General features: G+C 44.3%; 1 protein-coding gene across 4 annotated transcripts in view; it reads left to right on the top strand.

The window, feature by feature from the left end:
• The window catches only part of tox2 (TOX high mobility group box family member 2), a 230,520-nt gene that overhangs the window by 156,854 nt on the left and 55,756 nt on the right, over positions 1 to 17,910 (top strand). For all 4 annotated transcript variants that reach the window (XM_073062260.1, XM_073062261.1, XM_073062259.1 and 1 more), the window contains exon 3: positions 9,661 to 9,906. In XM_073062260.1, coding sequence (XP_072918361.1) covers positions 9,661 to 9,906 — 246 coding nt within the window. The remainder of the gene's footprint in view (positions 1 to 9,660; positions 9,907 to 17,910) is intronic.

Raw genomic sequence — 17,910 nt, 5'->3', positions numbered from 1 at the left:
ACAAAGGGCTTAATTAGGAAAGGGAAAAAAGATTATGAGAGAAAGCTGGCAGGGAACATAAAAACTGACTGTAAAAGCTTTTATAGATATGTGAAAAGAAAAAGATTGGTCAAGACAAATGTAGGTCCTTTACAGTCAGAAACAGGTGAATTGATCATAGGGAACAAAGACATGGCAGACCAATTTGTCTTCACTAAGGAGGACATAAATAATCTTCCGGAAATAGTAAGGGACCGAGGGTCTAGTGAGATGGAGGAACTGAGGGAAATACATGTTAGTAGGGAAGTGGTGTTAGGTAAATTGAAGGGATTAAATGCAGATAAATCCCCAGGGCCAGATGGTCTGCATCCCAGAGTACTTAAGGAAGTAGCCCAAGAAATAGTGAATGCATTAGTGATAATTTTTCAAAACTCCTTAGATTCTGGATTAGTTCCTGAGGATTGGAGGGTGGCTAATGTAACCCCACTTTTTAAAAAAGGAGGGAGAGAAAAACCGGGGAATTATAGACTGGTGAGTCTGACATCGGTAGTGGGAAAAATGCTAGAGTCGGTTATCAAAGATGTGATAGAAGCACATTTGGAAAGAGGTGAAATCATCGGACAAAGTCAGCATGGATTTGTGAAAGGAAAATCATGTCTGACTAATCTTATAGAATTTTTTGAAGATGTACCTAGTAGAGTGGATAGGGGAGAGCCAATGGATGTGGTATATTTAGATTTTCTAAAGGCTTTTGACAAGGTCCCACACAGGAGGTTAGTGTGCAAACTTAAAGCACACGGTATTGGGGGTATGGTATTGGTGTGGATAGAGAATTGGTTGGCAGACAGGAAGCAAAGAGTGGGAATAAACGGGACCTTTTCAGAATGGCAGGCAGTGACTAGTGGGGTACCGCAAGGCTCAGTGCTAGGACCCCAGTTGTTTACAATATATATTAATGATTTAGACAAAGGAATTAAATGCAGCATCTCCAAGTTTGCAGATGACATGAAGCTGGGCGGCAGTGTTAACTGTGAGGAGGATGCTAAGAGGATGCAGGGTGACTTGGATAGGTTAGGTGAGTGGGCAAATTCATGGCAGATGCAATTTAATGTGGATAAATGTGAGGTTGCAATTTGGTTGCAATAACAGGAAAACAGATTATTATCTGAATGGTGGCCGATTAGGAAAAGGGGAGGTGCAATGAGACCTGGGTGTCATTGTACACCAGTCATTGAAGGTGGGCATGCAGGTACAGCAGGCGGTGAAAAAGGCAAATGGTATGTTGGCATTCATAGCAAGAGGATTCGAGTACAGGAGCAGGGAGGTTCTACTGCAGTTGTACAAGGCCTTGGCGAGACCACACTTGGAGTATTGTGTGCAGTTTCGGTCCCCTAATCTGAGGAAAGACATTCTTGCCATAGAAAGAGTACAAAGAAGGTTCACCAGATTGATTTCTGGGATGGCAGGACTTTCATATGAAGAAAGACTGGATCAACTAGGCTTATACTCACTTGAATTTAGAAGATTGAGGGGGGATCTTATTGAAATGTATAAAATTCTAAAGGGATTGGACAGGCTAGATGCAAGAGGATTGTTTCTGATGTTGGGGAAGTCCAGAATGTTTAAGGTCACAGTTTAAGGATAAAGGGGAAGCCTTTTAGGACCGAGATGAGGAAAAACTTCTTTACACAGAGAGTGGTGAATCTGGAATTCTCTGCCACAGAAAACAGTTGAGGCCGGTTCATTGGCTATATTTAAGAGGAAGTTAGATATGGCCCTTGTGGCTAAAGGGATCAGGGGGTATGGAGAGAAAGCAGGTACAGGGTTCTGAGTTGGATGATCATCCATGATCATACTGAATGGCAGTGCAGGCTCGAAGGGCCGAAGGGCCTACTCCTGCACCTATTTTCTATGTTTCTATGAATCTTCTCTGAACCCTCTCCAATGTCAGTATATCCTTACTAAAATAAGGGGTCCAAAACTGCCCACAATACTCCAAGCATGGTCTCATGAGTGCCTTATAGAACCTCAACATCACATCCCAGCTCTTATATTCTATACCTCTAGAAATGAATGCCAACATTGCATTTGCCTTCTTCACCACCGACTCAAACTGGAGGTTAACCTTTAGTCCTGCACAAGGACTCCCAAGTCCCTTTGCATCTCTGCATTTTGAATTCTTTCCCCATCTAAATAATCTGCCTGTTAATTTCTTCCACCAAAGTGCATGACCATACACTTTCCAACATTGTATTTCATCTGTCACTTCTTTGTCCGTTCCCCTAAACTATCTAAGTCTCTCTGCAGCCTCTCTATTTCCTCAACCCGCTCCTCCACCTATCTTTGTATCATCCATAAATTTAGCCACAAATCCATTAAAGGGTGCAGAGGAGATTTACAAGGATGTTGCCTGGATTGGGGAGCATGCCTTATGAGAATAGATTGAGTGAATTCGGCCTTTTCTCCTTGGTGCACTGGAGGATGAGAGGTGACCTGATAGAGGTGTAGAAGATGATGAGAGGTATTGATCGTGTGGATGTCAGAGGCTTTTTCCCAGGGCTGAAATGGTTGCCAAAAGAGGACACAGGTTTAAGGTGCTGGGGAGTAGGTACAGAGGAGATGTCAGGGGTAAGTTTTCTACTCAGAGAGTCGTGAGTGTGTGGAATGGGCTGCTGGCAACTGTGGTGGGGGCGGATATGATAGGGTCTTTTAAGAAGCTTTTAGATAGGTACATGGAGCTCAGTAAAATAGAGGGCTATAGGTAAGCCTAGTCATTTCTAAGGTAGGGACATGTTCGGCACATCTTTGTGGGCCGAAGGGCCTGTATTGTGCTGTAGGTTTTCTATGTTTCTATGTTAACCCATGGCCTCTGATAGTAGTCTCACCCAACCTTGGTGGAAGAAGCCTGCTTGCGTTTACCCTACCTATACTCCTCATAATTATGCACACCTCTATCAAATCTCCCCTCGGTCTCCTACGCTCGGGGAATAAAGTCCTAACCTATTCAAACCTTCCCCTATAGCTCAGGTCCTCAAGTCCTGGCAACATCCTTGTAAATTTTCTCTGCACCTTTTCAGTCTTATTTACATCCTCCCTGTGAGTAGGTGACCAAAACGGCACAAGAATTAGCCTCACCGTTTAATTTCAACATAACATCCCATCTCCAATACTCAGTACTTTGATTTATGAAAACCAATATGCCAAAAGCTTTCCTTACAACTGTATCTACCTGTGACACCACTTCCAATGAATTATGGATCTGTATTCCTGTGGTGAACTACATATACCTGTCTGGACAGGCCCCCTGATGACTGCTCCTGTGGCTCCTCCCACAGACCCCGGTATAAAGGTGATGGAGGTCTGAGCCCGGCCTCTCTGTCTCAAGGATGTAGTATAGTGGTCACTCACTGTTTGTTCCTTCTTCCAGTCAATAAAAGCCGATATCTCGCCTTTACGTCTCAGAGTGAGTTATTGATGGTGCATCAATTCCTCAATCCATTACCACATTCCACGGTGCCCCACTGTTCTGTCTGTGAGATCTACTGTGGTTGGTCCTAGTGTGACACCTCACACTTGTCTGCATTAAACTCCATCTGCCATTTTTCAGCCCATTTTTCCAGCTGGTCCAAATCCCACTGCAATGTTTGTTAGTCTGTCCACTCACTGTCCACGACACCCCCAATCTTGGTGTCATCCACAAATTTGCTGTTTCAGTTAGCTACGTTATCAACTAGATCATTGATATAGATGACAAACAACAACAGAGCCAGCACCGATCTCTGCAGCACTCCACTAGTCACATGTCTCCAGTCTGAGAGGCAACCCTCTACTACCGCTCTCTGACTTCTCCAATTAAGCCAACGTCTAATTCAATTCCCTAAAGGTTAACTTGCAGGTTGAGTCAGTGGTGAGGAAGGCAAATGCAATCATTTCGAGGAGACTGGAATATGAGAGCAAAGATGTGATGCTGATGCTGATGCTGTGTAAGGCATTGGTCAGACCACACGTGAAGTAAACTGAGCAGCTTTGGCCCCTTATTTACGAAATGATGTGTTGGCATTAGTGAGAGTCCAGAGCAGTGCCTGTGAATTATTTAAATCTACTCCTTGTCTTTTTTTCCCCAGTCCTGCTGAAGGGTCTCAGCCTGATACATTGACTGCACTTTTTCCCACAGATGCTGCCTGGCCCACTGAGTTCCTCCAGCATCTTGTGTGCGTTGCTCAGGTTTCCAGCATTCCAGTTTTCTCTTGTCTCTGACATCCTCCCTCTACTTTCCTCCAATCACCTTAAAATTATTCCTCCTCATATGAGCAATTTCCATTCTGGGAAAAAGTCTCGGACTGTCTACTCTATCACTGCCTCTTATCATCTTGTACACCTCCATCAATTCACTCCAAAGAGCTCACTCAACATGCCCTGGTAAATCTCCTCCGCATCGTACTTGCTCAAATTCTATGAAGATGTGACAGAGAGTTGATGGTGGGACCTGTAGGTTTCCACGGTGCATTTGACAAGATGCCACATAGGAGACTGGTGCAGAAGCTAAAGACAAAGTGTGTTAGCGTGGACTGGGAACTGGCTGTCTCTTGGGAAAGAGAGTTGGAGTTGGTATTGGTTTATTATCGTCACACATACCAAGATACAGTGCAAAGCTTTTGTATTGTGTGCCTTCTAGACTGGCCATTTCACACATACAGTAATAGACCGCGATAGTAAACAATACAGAATATAGTTACAGAGAGAGCGTGGTGCAGGTGCAAGACTGGGAGATCAGGAGTGAAAGCATGCATCTTTTAGTGCATAAAAGCTCTGTTCAAGAGTGAGGTAACAGCAGGATGGAAGCTACCCTTGAGTCTGGTGGTATGTGTTCTCTGCCTGATGGGATGGAGGGGGGTGGTGAGAGGAATCCTTGACTATATTGGCTGCTTTCCCAAGGCAGCAGGAAGTGTAGAAGGTGTCAGTGGAGGTGGGGGGGGGGGGGCTGATTTCTGTGATGGGCAACAATTCTTCAGAACTCTCTGGAAACTTCCTACAGTCTCAGACGTCCTTTTCATACTGGAAAGTGGTTGCTAATCGTGTGCTCCAGGGTTCGGTTCTTGGCTCACATTTGTCACTGTTCACGTCAATGGACAGTTTACAAGGTTAGCAAACTTGGCAATGGTATGGAAATAGGTGGATACTGTGATTGGACAATAAGGTAGAGAGGGAAAGAGTGAGTGAACAGATGGAATGTACTGCGGGGAAATGTGAGGTCACGCACTTTGGCATGAGGAATCACAAAGCTGATTATTATCTAAATGAATGAAGTACAGAGAGATCTAGATATTCTAGTGTATAAATCACAAGTTAGCCGTAAGGTCCGACATATAATTAAGAAGGCAAACAACACTACAGCCCTTATTGCAAAGGGATTGGGGTTTAAAAGTAAGGAGGTTTTGTTGCAGTTGTGCGGGGTATTGGTGAGACCTCGCCTGGAATACAGTGCACAATTCTGAATCTCTCACTAACGAAAGATGTACAAAGCAAATTCACCAGGCTAGTTCCTGGGGTGAGAGGGTCTGTCCTATTAAGAGAGTCTATACAGTTTGGATCTGTATTCCTTGCAGATTTCAAGAATGAGGAGAGACCTTATTCAACCATATACATTCCTAAGCAGGTTTGGCAGGGTAGGTTATGAGATTTTCCACCGTTGGGAAAGTCTTGAAGAAGGTGACAAGATCAGAGACTGTGTGTGGAAACTCCCTCTCACAGAGAGTGATGAACCTCTGGAATTCTCAGCCCTGGCAGGGAGAGAAAAGCTGGAACATTGGAAGGATTTAAGGTGGAGGTAGGTAAATGTTTGACAGATGGAGGAATTGAGAGACCTGAGGAACTAGCACAGAAGGAAAGAGTTGAGGCCAGTGTAGGTCAGCCATGGTTACATTTAATGGTGGGGCAGGATTGAGGGGCTGAGTGACCTGTTCCTTCTCTTGTTTTCTGAAGACTGACCAACCTCTTATTTTGAGATTGTGATCCTCTGTTCTGCACACCCCATACGAAGGAAACATCACCCCAGCATCTACCCTAAGAAATCTCCTAAGAATGATGTTTTTTTTTAAATGTTTTTGCATTTGTTTTAACTTTCAAGAAGGTAGACCCAATGTGTCTAATCTTTCTTTATAGAGCTATCCCAGCAGACCTACATATTCATGATCCAATGTGGTCCCACCAAGGCCCTGTATTGCAGCGGATTATCTTTACCCTTGCACTCAGACTCTTCTCTGACAAAAAAACTTGGTGTTTGCATTCATAATTGCTTGTGTGTAGAAACACCTTTGCAAATAATCCCTTCCTCTCTCTCAACATTTCAAAGGTACTTTGCTCTTCCACAAAATGAATGATTAATTTTACAAGTAATAAAGAATTGATTGCATTGTGTATTTTTTCCTGTGATTGATTAATGGAAATGAGCTGGGTCTTACAGTTGAGGTGTCTACATAATCTCAGTGGACTGGAGAGGTTTATTGGAATATTTTCAGTGAGTAGAAGTGGAATTTCTTCACCGCGTCTATAAACACAACTCCATTCACTGTCTCTCAGCTTCACCAGTGTTGGATTGGCGTGAAAATGATTATTTTTCATGTAGTTTCCCTTGCCTATGCTTGCTTTTAATTTTAAATAATCACCTACTGTACATACATGTCATTGTTCAGTTAATGTTCCAGTAATTACCTACAATTACTTCAATATATTCCTAGAAACTTCTCAGTTTTCAGTAGCAGGTGTCACCATCTGATTCTGTCTATTTTACAGATTAATTGTCATCACTGCAATGCTGTTATCTCTAGTTTGAACATGGGACGACCACAACTAGTTTTTTCCCTTGTCTTACTCTGTTCGTTCTTTCTTCGTGTGGCACTGCCATATCAGTCTTGCCTTATGTTCGGATTCATGGAACATTGCTGCCCTGAGGAGTTCATATGCGAGGAATGTCAGCTAACCCAACACCTCAGAACAAGGTGGCTTAGCTTGAGGAGGAGGAAGCTGACCTGTGATATGGTGGAGAATTTGCAGATGAGCTCCAGGTGTCCTTTAATGAGATAGTGTCCGCCCCGAAAGAGCCACAGGTTGAGACTCCAGACCAGAAGGAAAGAGAAGGGTGGGTGACCATAGGAAGGAAGCACAGCCAAAGAGGTGCACACTGTCTGGCGGCATCAACCCAGAGCTGTAAGTGTCCAACCATTTTGAACATCTAGCGATGCTCGACGACGGCCATGAAACCTCTGAGGTGGTAGGCAAGACAGAGGAGCCTCTCTAATTCTAAAGCTAAACCCCATAAAAAGGAAGTAGTGATAGTAGGGGACTCAAATATCGGGGAGTTGAGAATCAGGCGTGTACTGACAAGGAGTCTCGTACAGTGTGTTGTCTCATGTGTAGCACCTTGTTAAAGGCCTTCTGAAAGTCCAAATATACAACATCTACTGCATCTCCTTTATCTATCATATGTGTAATGTCCTGAAAGAATTCCAACAAGTTCATCAGGCAAAATTTTCCCTTAAGGAAACCATGCTGACTTTGTCCTATCTTGTCCTGTGTCTCCAAGTACTCCATTACCTCATCTTAACAATTGACTCCAACATCTTCCCGACCACTGAGGTCAGGCTAACTGATCTGTAATTTCCTTTCTGCTGCCTTCCTCCTTTCTTAAAGAGTGGAGTGAATTATTAGACATAAATTTACAATGGGAGCTATTGAGTTAAAAAGTGCACTGTGTGAGAAGGTAGACTCATCACTATCAACATCTGAACAATGTACAGAAGTGATTAGGAAGACTAATAGAATGTTGGGTTATGTAATGCACTCAGTGGAGTTCAAGTCTAGAGATGTTCTCCACAAGCTGCATACAGCAATGCTCCTGTGAGGCCACACCTTGAGTACTGAGTACAATTTTGGTCCCCATATTTTGTGAGGGATGTGAAGGCACTGGAAAGCATTCAGAGAAGGGTGATGAAACTCATTCCAGGTCTGCAGGGTATGACCAATGAAGAATGATTAAAAGAATTAAATCTTTTTAGCCAAAGTAGACATAAAATAAGAGGAGACATGATAGAAGTTTTCAAAATCGTTAAGGGTGTAAGTGAAGTGGATGCCAGCTACTATTTCTAAATGAAACCATCAACAAGGACATGGGGCCATAGGTGGGGACTGGTTAAGGGGAGATTTCAGAATAACATCAGGAAGCATTTCTTTATACAGCGAGTCGTGTACACATGAAACAAACAACCCAGTTGTGTAGTTGACAGCAGTACCTTAGAGACTTTCAAATCTAAACTCGATAGTTATTTCAACACACCATGTGAATAGGAATTTGGCAAGCTTTGCTGGGCCGAATGGCCTGTTCTTGTCAAAAACTTTCTAATGTTCCAATGAATAAAATTGCTAGCAAGTTTTATGCCTCATTTCTGGCTTCTGAAGAACCCCTGGATCACAAAAACATCAGGATTCAACAACTGATATTTAATCTCATATGTAAGGCAGCAATCAAGCCTCACCACTCAGTCCTGTGTATCTTCACTCTCCTGACATTACTGGTGACCCATATCAGACAGGAAGATTCCACCACAGGAATGATCCCAGCACACTCGGACTTGTCAAATCCTCAGGGAGGCAGCTTAGCAAAGTCACTGTCTCATGGCGCCAGAGACCTAGGTCAGTCCTGACCTCCGGTGCTGCTCTCCCTCTGCCTGGATAAATTCCCCAGCTGCTCTGGTTTCCTCCCATGTCCCAAATTGGCCTGTGTAAATTGTCCCCGGGGCGTAGGAGAGTGGTAGAGTCTGAAGGGAGATAATAAGAAAGTGGGGAGAATAAAGACATTGGGCTTAGTCTAGGATGTGTATTGGGTGTTTGATGGTTAGCATGGTGTAAGTGGGCCAAAGGGCCTGTATCTCCAAATCAGACTGTTGAATGCTGGAGAAAGGATGAGCAGTCCTTCTCCACCCAATGACTGTGTTGCTGATGAACTTCTCAATCCCGAGCGGTTGGGGGAGGTTGGGCTGAAATCACTCCTTTCCCACAAGGAAGCATTTTGTGTGGCTTTCTTAATGACTGCAAGTCCCTACAAAGGTGTGTGAGGTATTCTGAGAGGAGCATTGGGATCTTTTCTTCCATCCACGAACGGTATTTATCCAGAACTTTGCATATGCACGGCCTCTAGCATAGTCAATGATCCCTCCCATCTGTCCAACAATATCTTTGACCCCCTACAGCGGTACCATGGCATTAGGACAAGGACTGTTGGGATTGGAAACTGCTTCATCCCCACAAGGCCGTGAGACTACTGAACTCCCAGCCACCACCCAGGTCTCACTGCATGAAGCACCAGCAGCGTTAAACTGTTTACTTTTTAACTTATGTCGAACATGCACCTTATTAGCTGTTAATTTCCTAGTGGTAATTTTACTTTATGTGTTTTGTGTGTGAGTTATATGTACTGTGTTGTGCACCTTGCTGTGGAGGAACATCGTTTCATTTGGAGGTACTCATGTATACAACTGAATGACAATAAACTGAACATGAACTTTAAAATGGTGGTAAGATGAAGTTTTGAAATGGAAATTCTGTAACCATGAGGGAATTGCAACACACAAAATGATCCCTGGTGTCTTTGTTTTGGTAAATATTCTTTTCACTTCCTCCTTTTAGAACTTCTCCAGCCAGGGTCTGGGTGATGAAGACTATGAGATTCCTCCAATTACTCCTCCAAATCTCGGAGACCCTTCCTTTCTTCACCTGATGGATCCATATGGAGGTTACCACTCACTGTGCCATGCTGCTCCAGCCAACGGTCTCCTCCCTCAATACCCCTACCAAGGCATGGACCTCCCTGCGATCATGGTGTCCAACATGCTGAGCCAGGATGGTCATCTGCTCTCAAACCAGCTACCAATGGTCAGTGTTTACCTTTTGACAGGTCAACCTTCCCTTTGAAGGTCTTTGTGTTGGACTGTTAATTTTGGATAAAAGATTAGGGTCAGAACAATTCTATTCAAACCTTTGGATCCTAGATCAAATAGACGTGAGCTGCACAGTGGCATAGTGTTTGTTTTACAACAAACATGATTGGGGTTCAGTTGCCACCACTGTGAGGAGCTTGTACATCCTCCCAGTCACTGCATGGGTTTCCTCCAGGTGCTCCAGTTTCCTCCCACATTTTGAAAGCTGCGGTATGGGTTAGGTTTGTGAGTTGTGGGCTTACTATATAGGAGCCAGGAGCGTGTCAGCATCCCTAGCACATCCTTGGATCGTGTTGGTAATTGATGCAAATGACGCATTTCATTGTATGTTTTGGTGTTTCAATGTACATGTGGAAGACAAAGATAATCTTCAACTCTTTCAAATAAGAGCTGGAGTCCTGGGTTAGAGGTCAATGTAGAGCAGTAGAGTGTTGTACAGTGTCACTTGTTACGATGATACAGCCCCAGAGATGTATAAACCATACATCCCAAAAATTGACACTTGACAAAAATACTTCAACAGTTTTACTAAACAACCACAGAGGTAAAAGAAACAAAGCAATTACTTGCTATCAATTACCCTATCCGATTGGTCTCCACTGCTGACAATGACCTTGTTCTACTGGTGCCCATAGTGCCCTGTTGTCAATGAGTTCATTCTATTGATGTCCTAAGTGTCCTGTTGTCAATTACCTTGTCCTGTTGGTCTCCACAGTGCCCTGTTGTCAATTAACTCATCTTATTGGTCTCCACAGTGCCCTGCTGACAGTGACCTCGTTCTTTTGGTGCCCATAGTGCTCTGTTGTCAATGCCCTTGTCCTATTGGTGCTCACAATTCCCTGCTGTCAATTACCTCCTTCTGTTAGTTCTCACAATGCCCTGTTGTCAATGCCCTAGTCCTGTTGGTGTCCACAGTGCCCTGTTGTCAATGACCTTGTACGATTGATCTCCACAGTACCATGTTGTCAATTATCTTGTCCTATTGTTGTCCACCATGCCCTGTTGTCAATTACCTCATCCTGTTGGCATTTGGAACTTCAATAAAAGGCTTCTTGTGGCAGGGAAATTTCATCTGGTCCCCCACTCTCCTTCGAAAAACCATGTGAGTTGTGGTGAGGGAGCAGGTAATCGTAATCCCAGTCCGTGGGAGAAAGGAATTAGTCCTGGACTAAATATCCTCGGCAACTTTCCAGGCCATGTGTACCTCCTCGGCCGGTGGTGAGAGAGTGGGGCTTGAAGCGCTCTGTCTCCCTCGGACAGTGATGTAGTTAGCACTGGATGATTGCAAGTGTCACTCCACACAGGAGGATAAAAGAAGGGGAATTATTGGTTAGTTAGCCTGACCTCAGAGGCTGAGAAAGTATTGGAGCCTATTATTAAGAATGAGGTTTTGAGGTATCTGAAAACTATGTCAAAGTCAGCATTGTTTCTGTAAGGGAAATCTTGCCTGACAAACCTGTTGGAAGTTCTTCGAGGAAGTAACCAGCAGGTTAGACAAAGGAGAGGCAGTGGATGTCATTTACTTGGATTTTCAGAAGGCGTTTGATAAGGTGCCACACATGAGGCTGCTTAACAAGATAAATTCCTATGGTGTTACAGGAAAGATACTGGCGTGGATAAAGACGTGGGAATAAAAGGGGCTTTTTCTGGTTGGATGCCAGTGGCTGGAGTTGTTCCTCGGGGTCAGTATTGGGTCGGCTACTTTTCACATTGTTTGTCAGTGATTTAGATAATGGAATTTATAGCTTTGTGGCAAAGTTTACAGATGGTACGAAGATAGATGAAAAGGTGATGCTGAGGAAGCGATGTGATTGCAGCAGGACTTAGACAAATTGGAAGAGTGGGCAAAAAAAGTGGCAGCTGGAATAGAGTTGGGAAGTATACGTATGATAATGCATTTTTGTAAAAGGAACAATAGTGCGGACTATTATCTAATTGGGGAGAAGGTTCAAACATCGGAGGTGCAGGGGGACTTAGGAGTCCTTGTGCAAGGCTCCCAGAAGGTTAAATTACAGGTTGAGTCTGTGGTAAAGAAGGCAAATGCAATGTTGGCATTTATTTCAAGGGGAATAGAATATAAAAGCAAGGAGATAATGCTGAGCCTTTATAAGACACTCGTCAGGCTGCACTTGGAGTATTGTCAACAATTTTGGGCCCCATATCTCAGAAAGGATGTGTTGTCATTGGAGAGAGTCCAGAGGAGGTTCACAAGGATGATTCCGGGAATGAAGGGGTTAACATATGAGGAGTGATGGGCGGCTTTGGGCCTGAACTCTGTGGAATTCAGAAAAATGTGGGGGGGATCTCATTGAAACCTACCGAATGTTGAAAGGACCAAATAGGGTGGATGTGGAGAGGATGTTTCCTGTGGTGGGGGTATCCAGAACTGGAGGGCGCAGCCTCAAAATTGAGGAGTGATCTTTTAGAACAGAGATAAAGAAGGTTTTTTTTCCAAAGAGTATTAAATAGCTTTGATTGGTCCTATTCTCTTGCTCTTCACATACTTGTAGAATGCCTTGGGGTTCTCCTTAATCCTCCCATATTCCAGAGATGTGTGGGTAGGGGTTAGTAAGTTGTGAACATGCTAACCCCAATCACTTGTGGGCTGCCCCCAGTGCACGTCAGATTATACCGGTCGATGATACAAACGGTGTATTTCACTGAATGTTTCGATATAATTAAAGTTCAAAGTAAATTTATTATCAAATTGCATATATGTCATCATATAAAACCCTGGGATTCAGTTTATTTTGGGCATGCAGAATAAATCTAATAACCATAATAGAATCAATGATAAACCATACCAACAGCCAGTGTTCAAAAGGCAACTAACTATGCAATAACAAAATGAAAGTGAAAAAGGAATAATGAGTAAATGAATAAATAAATGGATGAATGAATAAGCAAATAAACAATACATATCGAGAACATGAGATGAAGTGTCTGTAAAAATGAGTCCATGGGTCTCGGGAACAGTCCAATGATGGGGCATGAAGATGAGTGAACTCTGGTTCAAGAGCCTGATGGTTGAGGGCTAATAACTGTTCCTGAACCTGGTGGTGTGAGTCCTGAGGCTCCTGTACCCTCTTCCTGATGGCTGAGGGCTAATAACTGTTCCTGAACCTGGTGGTGTGAGTCCTGAGGCTCCTGTACCCTCTTCCTGATGGCTGAGGGCTAATAACTGTTCCTGAACCTGGTGGTGTGAGTCCTGAGGCACCTGTACCCTCTTCCTGATGGTTGAGGGCTAATAACCGTTCCTAAACCTGGTGGTGTGAGCCCTGAGGCTCCTGCACCTTCTTCCTGATGGCGGCAGTGAGAAGAGAGCATGGCCTTGATGGTGGGGATCGTTGATAGATGCTGCTTTTCTGCGACAGCACTCCATGTAGATGTGCTCAAAGGTGGGGAGGGCTTTACCCATGATGGACTGGGCCATACACACTACTTTTTGTCAGATTTTCTGTTCAAGGGCATTGGTGTTTCCATACCAGGTTGTGATATGGCCAGTCAATGTCCCCTCCACTACACATCTATAGAAGTTTGTTAAAAGTTTTAGATGCCATGCCAAATTTTCACAAACTTCTAAGGAAGTAGAGGCCCTGCTGTGCTTTCTTTAAAGCTTATCTTAAAAGTTTTTATCTTTAAATAGAGGAATTTTAAAGATGTACCGTAGATTCCGGACTACAGAGCGCACCTGATTAAAAGCCGCTGGCTCTAATTTTAGAAATAAAATCAATTTTTTAATTGTAAAGGCCGCACCGGATTTTAGGCCGCACCGCTACTTTTAAATATACATACGTATCGGTAACACAAATTACGTTGCATATACTTTTTTACTGAACAGCACGAACAACATTCCAATATCTCCTAGCGACTGGTAAAAATATATATACTGCGAGCCTTTAACTTAAAAGCAGCGTTTTCGCTCGGGTCTAATCGGGTCTGACGCGCTTGCGTAACGCGATCGGGTCTAATCGGGTCTGACGCGCTTGCGTAACGCGATCGGGTCTAATCGGGTCTGACGCGCTCGGGTCTTGCTTTTCTTCGAGTATTTTCCATGTTGATGAGGGTGAGTACAAATGACTGATTTACAATAATTTAATTGTGAAAGTGCGCTTGATTTATCGTACAATTTCATTGGACCTCTGTGAACTACTCATCAATTTTATTGGTCTACTGTTACGAGGCAAAATGTTTACGAGGCGGCATGAAAAAAAACCATGTATTAGCCGCTTCGGATTAAAGGCCGCAGAGTTCAAAGCTGTTCAAAATGTGGGAAAAAAGTAGCGGCTTATAATCCGGAATCTACGGTAGGTGCTGTTAGAAAACTAAGGGTATGTCAAGGTCACTGTGGAAGAGCAGAGAAGGGAAAGCATTCGACTAGAAGTTCCAGGACTCAGTCCTGAAGGCTCAGCCACCAGTGTCGAAGTGAAAAGTTGGAGAACTCCACTTCCAGCACCCCAGCCTTTCCAGGAGAAACTCAGAATCCAGGGATACGGGACTCTGGATGCTGGAATTCTGAAATAAAGTCAGAAACATTCAGCAAACCAAGCAGCATCCGTGGAGGGAGGCAAAGTGAAGATTCAGCAGAACCTCTCCTGGGCCTGATACCTGCCAGCCTCCCAAACACTGTTTGTAATTATATTTGTCCTCAGTGTGTGATGCAAATCTAATCATTGGAGTCCGTCAGCAAGTTGATCACTGTGTGTTATGGTCCCTCCCTGGATCTGCAGCAGGAATTTATAAAAGATTATCTGTAAGAAGAAACTCACGTTCAAGTCTGTTGTCATTTAATCATGCACATGTATGCCGCCAAACGAAACAACATTACTCTGGACCAGTGTACACAAACAGTACATATGTGTTTCCTTCCTTGGCTCTGTGGGTGAAACATGTCCAAAACTGATTCCACAAATGAAGTATCACCTTCCCTACGTTTACCACTTCAATTGTAAAGATCATTCCTTCCTTCAATGGAGAAAGTGACCCAGCCAGTTTTGTCCTTCATGATTATAACCTATCAACCTTCTAAATGTTCTCCAATCATCTGTACCTGTTTATGACACAGGCTACAGACCCTGAAGCCCAAAATGCCAACTGTTTATACCATAGATGCAGCCTGACCTGCTCTATTCCTTACGTGTGCCACACAGTCTACAGATCTGTGCCTGGTGATTGCTGACAAGGTAAAAATCAAATGGAAACTCTTGCTATTTTGATGTTACCTCCTGAGACTGACATTGACCAGATGATGGATTCCAACTCTGGTCTCTTTGGTGATGGGTGACGGTCGAGTCTGTGTGCCAACATTGCCATCTGATGGCGGCTGGTCAGTACTGCGCTTAGGCTGATGTGCATCTTCTCAGGCTGTTTTGAAAGGAGGATATTGTGTGTGTCCCATTGTTATGCCACACACAGCCAGAGGCAGCAGCTAAGTGATCTCTGGCTCCCTGCCAGGCAGTAAGGTAGAATGAGAGGATCGGGGGTGGCAGTGGGGAGAGTGTATCCAGTTTACTTGACCAGTGCCCTTTCTGGGGATGAACCCATCACCTTCGTCCACTGGGAACCCCGATCTTCTGTAGAACATAGAACAGTGCAGACCCTTCAGCCCACAATATTGTTCTGACTCTTTAATGTACTCCAAGATCAATCTAACAGAGCCTATCTAAGAGTGTACTCTCCACTGTGCCTGTCTAAGAGTGTACTCTCCACTGTGCCTATCTAAGAGTCTTTTTCACTTTCCCCTAATATATCTGCCCCTCCTACCATCCCTGGCAGGGTGTTCCATGCACCCACCACTCTCTGTAGCTAGACTTCATCCAAAAGCTTTAGTCAGCCAGTCAGTTTGTGTATTTAGATCCTGCGTATGTATGTATGTATATATGTATGTATGTATGTATGTATGTATGTATGTATGTATGTATGTATGTATGTATGTATGCCTGAAACAATAATACCTTGATTTTGAGCACATCATTGGCTCAGTGGATTGCTGTGGTCCTCTGGGATTCCATCTCTCTCTCTCTCTCTCTCTCCCTCCCTCCCTCTCTCTCTCCCTCCCTCCCTCCCTCCCCCAGTTCCAAGCATGTGAAGGCTTTTAGAGCAGGTGCATGAGAGTTACTAGAATAGTGCCTGGTTAGAGAGCATGTCTTATGAGGATAGTCTGAGCGAACTAGGACTTCTCTCTTTGGAGTGTTATGAACCCCATAACTGGGTCACTTACCAGCAAAGATTGAGGTCCGCTGAAGTCTGATGGTACTATTTTTAAACGTTTTTATTTATAAAGGGGCACAAAAGTAAGGTTAATACAAACATTCAGATAATATACGTCATCAATACTCAATCTAAACTGCGGGTATAGTAATAATCAACATTAAGAAGTAGCTCTATCGTTTGTCTAGGGGTAAAAATATTGTCCGATGGAAATATCAAAGTCTCTGGAGTTCATGCAGGCGTTTAGCCTTTTGGGGACCGCTGGGTTTCACGTGTTGGAGAGAGAGGGATTTTTGGTGAGAAAATAAACTTGCCAGCCTTTTGGACTCAAATCGTTGAATCGGGAACGTGGGTTCCCCGTTGTCAGTTCGAAGTCCTTTTCGGGGTTATCAGCCACTCGTTCCCCAGGCTAGGGGAACCGAACCACACGTGGCTCCCGAATAGCTTCCCATTATCACGGGAGCGATGAGCGATGGTGTCTCCTTCTGGTGCGTCGCTCAGGGTACTGCCTCCTGCAGTCCCCTTTTTATCCTGACTTGCAGAGTTGTAGATGTCAATCAAGGTGGGGTGATACAATCCCCACCACACATTGCCCGAGGGTGTGCACGCAGCCCTGATCGCTGGCACGTAGCATAGAATCGCAATCCACAAAGGTGTCTCCAAGAAATAATGGTCAAATCCGTTGCGTTGTCTCTCTCTCTTTTCCTGGGTCCAAGACCTGAATTAATAGCGATCTTGCGGTTCTCAGGAAGGAGGGGGCTGGGATCATAACAGGAGTGAGGGAGGAGGAGATGAGTTGATGGAGGTGTACAAGATGATAAGAGACATAGATCATGAGGACAGTCAGTGACTTCTTCCCAGGCTGGAAATGGCTAATGTGAGGGGGCAGAATTTTAAGATGATTGGAGGAAGGTGTATGGAGGATGTTCTTTACACAGATAGTAGTGGGTGTTTGTAACACACTGCCGGGGCTGGTGGTAGAGGTAGATACATTAAGGACATATAAGAATCTTTCAGATAGATGTGTGGATGATAGAAAAATACAGGGCTATGTAGGAAGGCAGGGTCAGATAGATCTTAGAGTAGGTCAAAAGGTTGGCACATCATCATGAGCCAAAAGGCCTGTACTGTGCTGTAATGTTCTAAAACCAGGTGTGGAGTGTGTGCACACCCTTCTCATGGGCTGGTGTACGCTAATCCTGCCATTTCTTACTCGATGGAACGGAAGATCAAATAATGGAACGTTTCAGCAGACTGGAATGTGAGGCATCATTGTGCTGGGTAGTGGAGTGTGCTGATAGTTGTTACTCAGGCTGGGTCTGCAGGGGTAAGGTGGGATTGAGTTAGTTACCTGAACAGTGGACAAATTGTAGAACCTGGACTGGTGGAGAGGAGGATGGCACAGGGGAGAGGAATGATGCAACTGGCTGGCAAATGAGAATTAGTGCAAAACAGTGTCCATTGTCATATATCCCTGTGTGGGCAGGTTTCAGTAAAAGTGACCACAGGGTTATATTAAACCCACTGATTTACTGAGGTACTTTGTGCCTGATCCCACACAGCAGAGCCAACTCTGAACTGGTCTCTTCCACCCACTCCCCAGAGTCAGGAGTGGATGAAGAAGGCTCTGCCAGTGCGGCTGCGGAGAGCTAGAGGTGGGCTCACCTGCAGAGCCACCATCCCCATAAAGCCCTTCTGAGTGGCATTCTGTCAGCTGTAGCCACACCAG

The sequence above is a fragment of the Hemitrygon akajei genome, chromosome 11 (genome assembly GCF_048418815.1).
Source record: "Hemitrygon akajei chromosome 11, sHemAka1.3, whole genome shotgun sequence".
NCBI classification, from domain to species: domain Eukaryota; kingdom Metazoa; phylum Chordata; class Chondrichthyes; order Myliobatiformes; family Dasyatidae; genus Hemitrygon; species Hemitrygon akajei.
The sequence above is the reverse complement of the archived record's forward strand: the minus strand, read 5'-3'. Positions and strand labels throughout refer to the sequence as shown.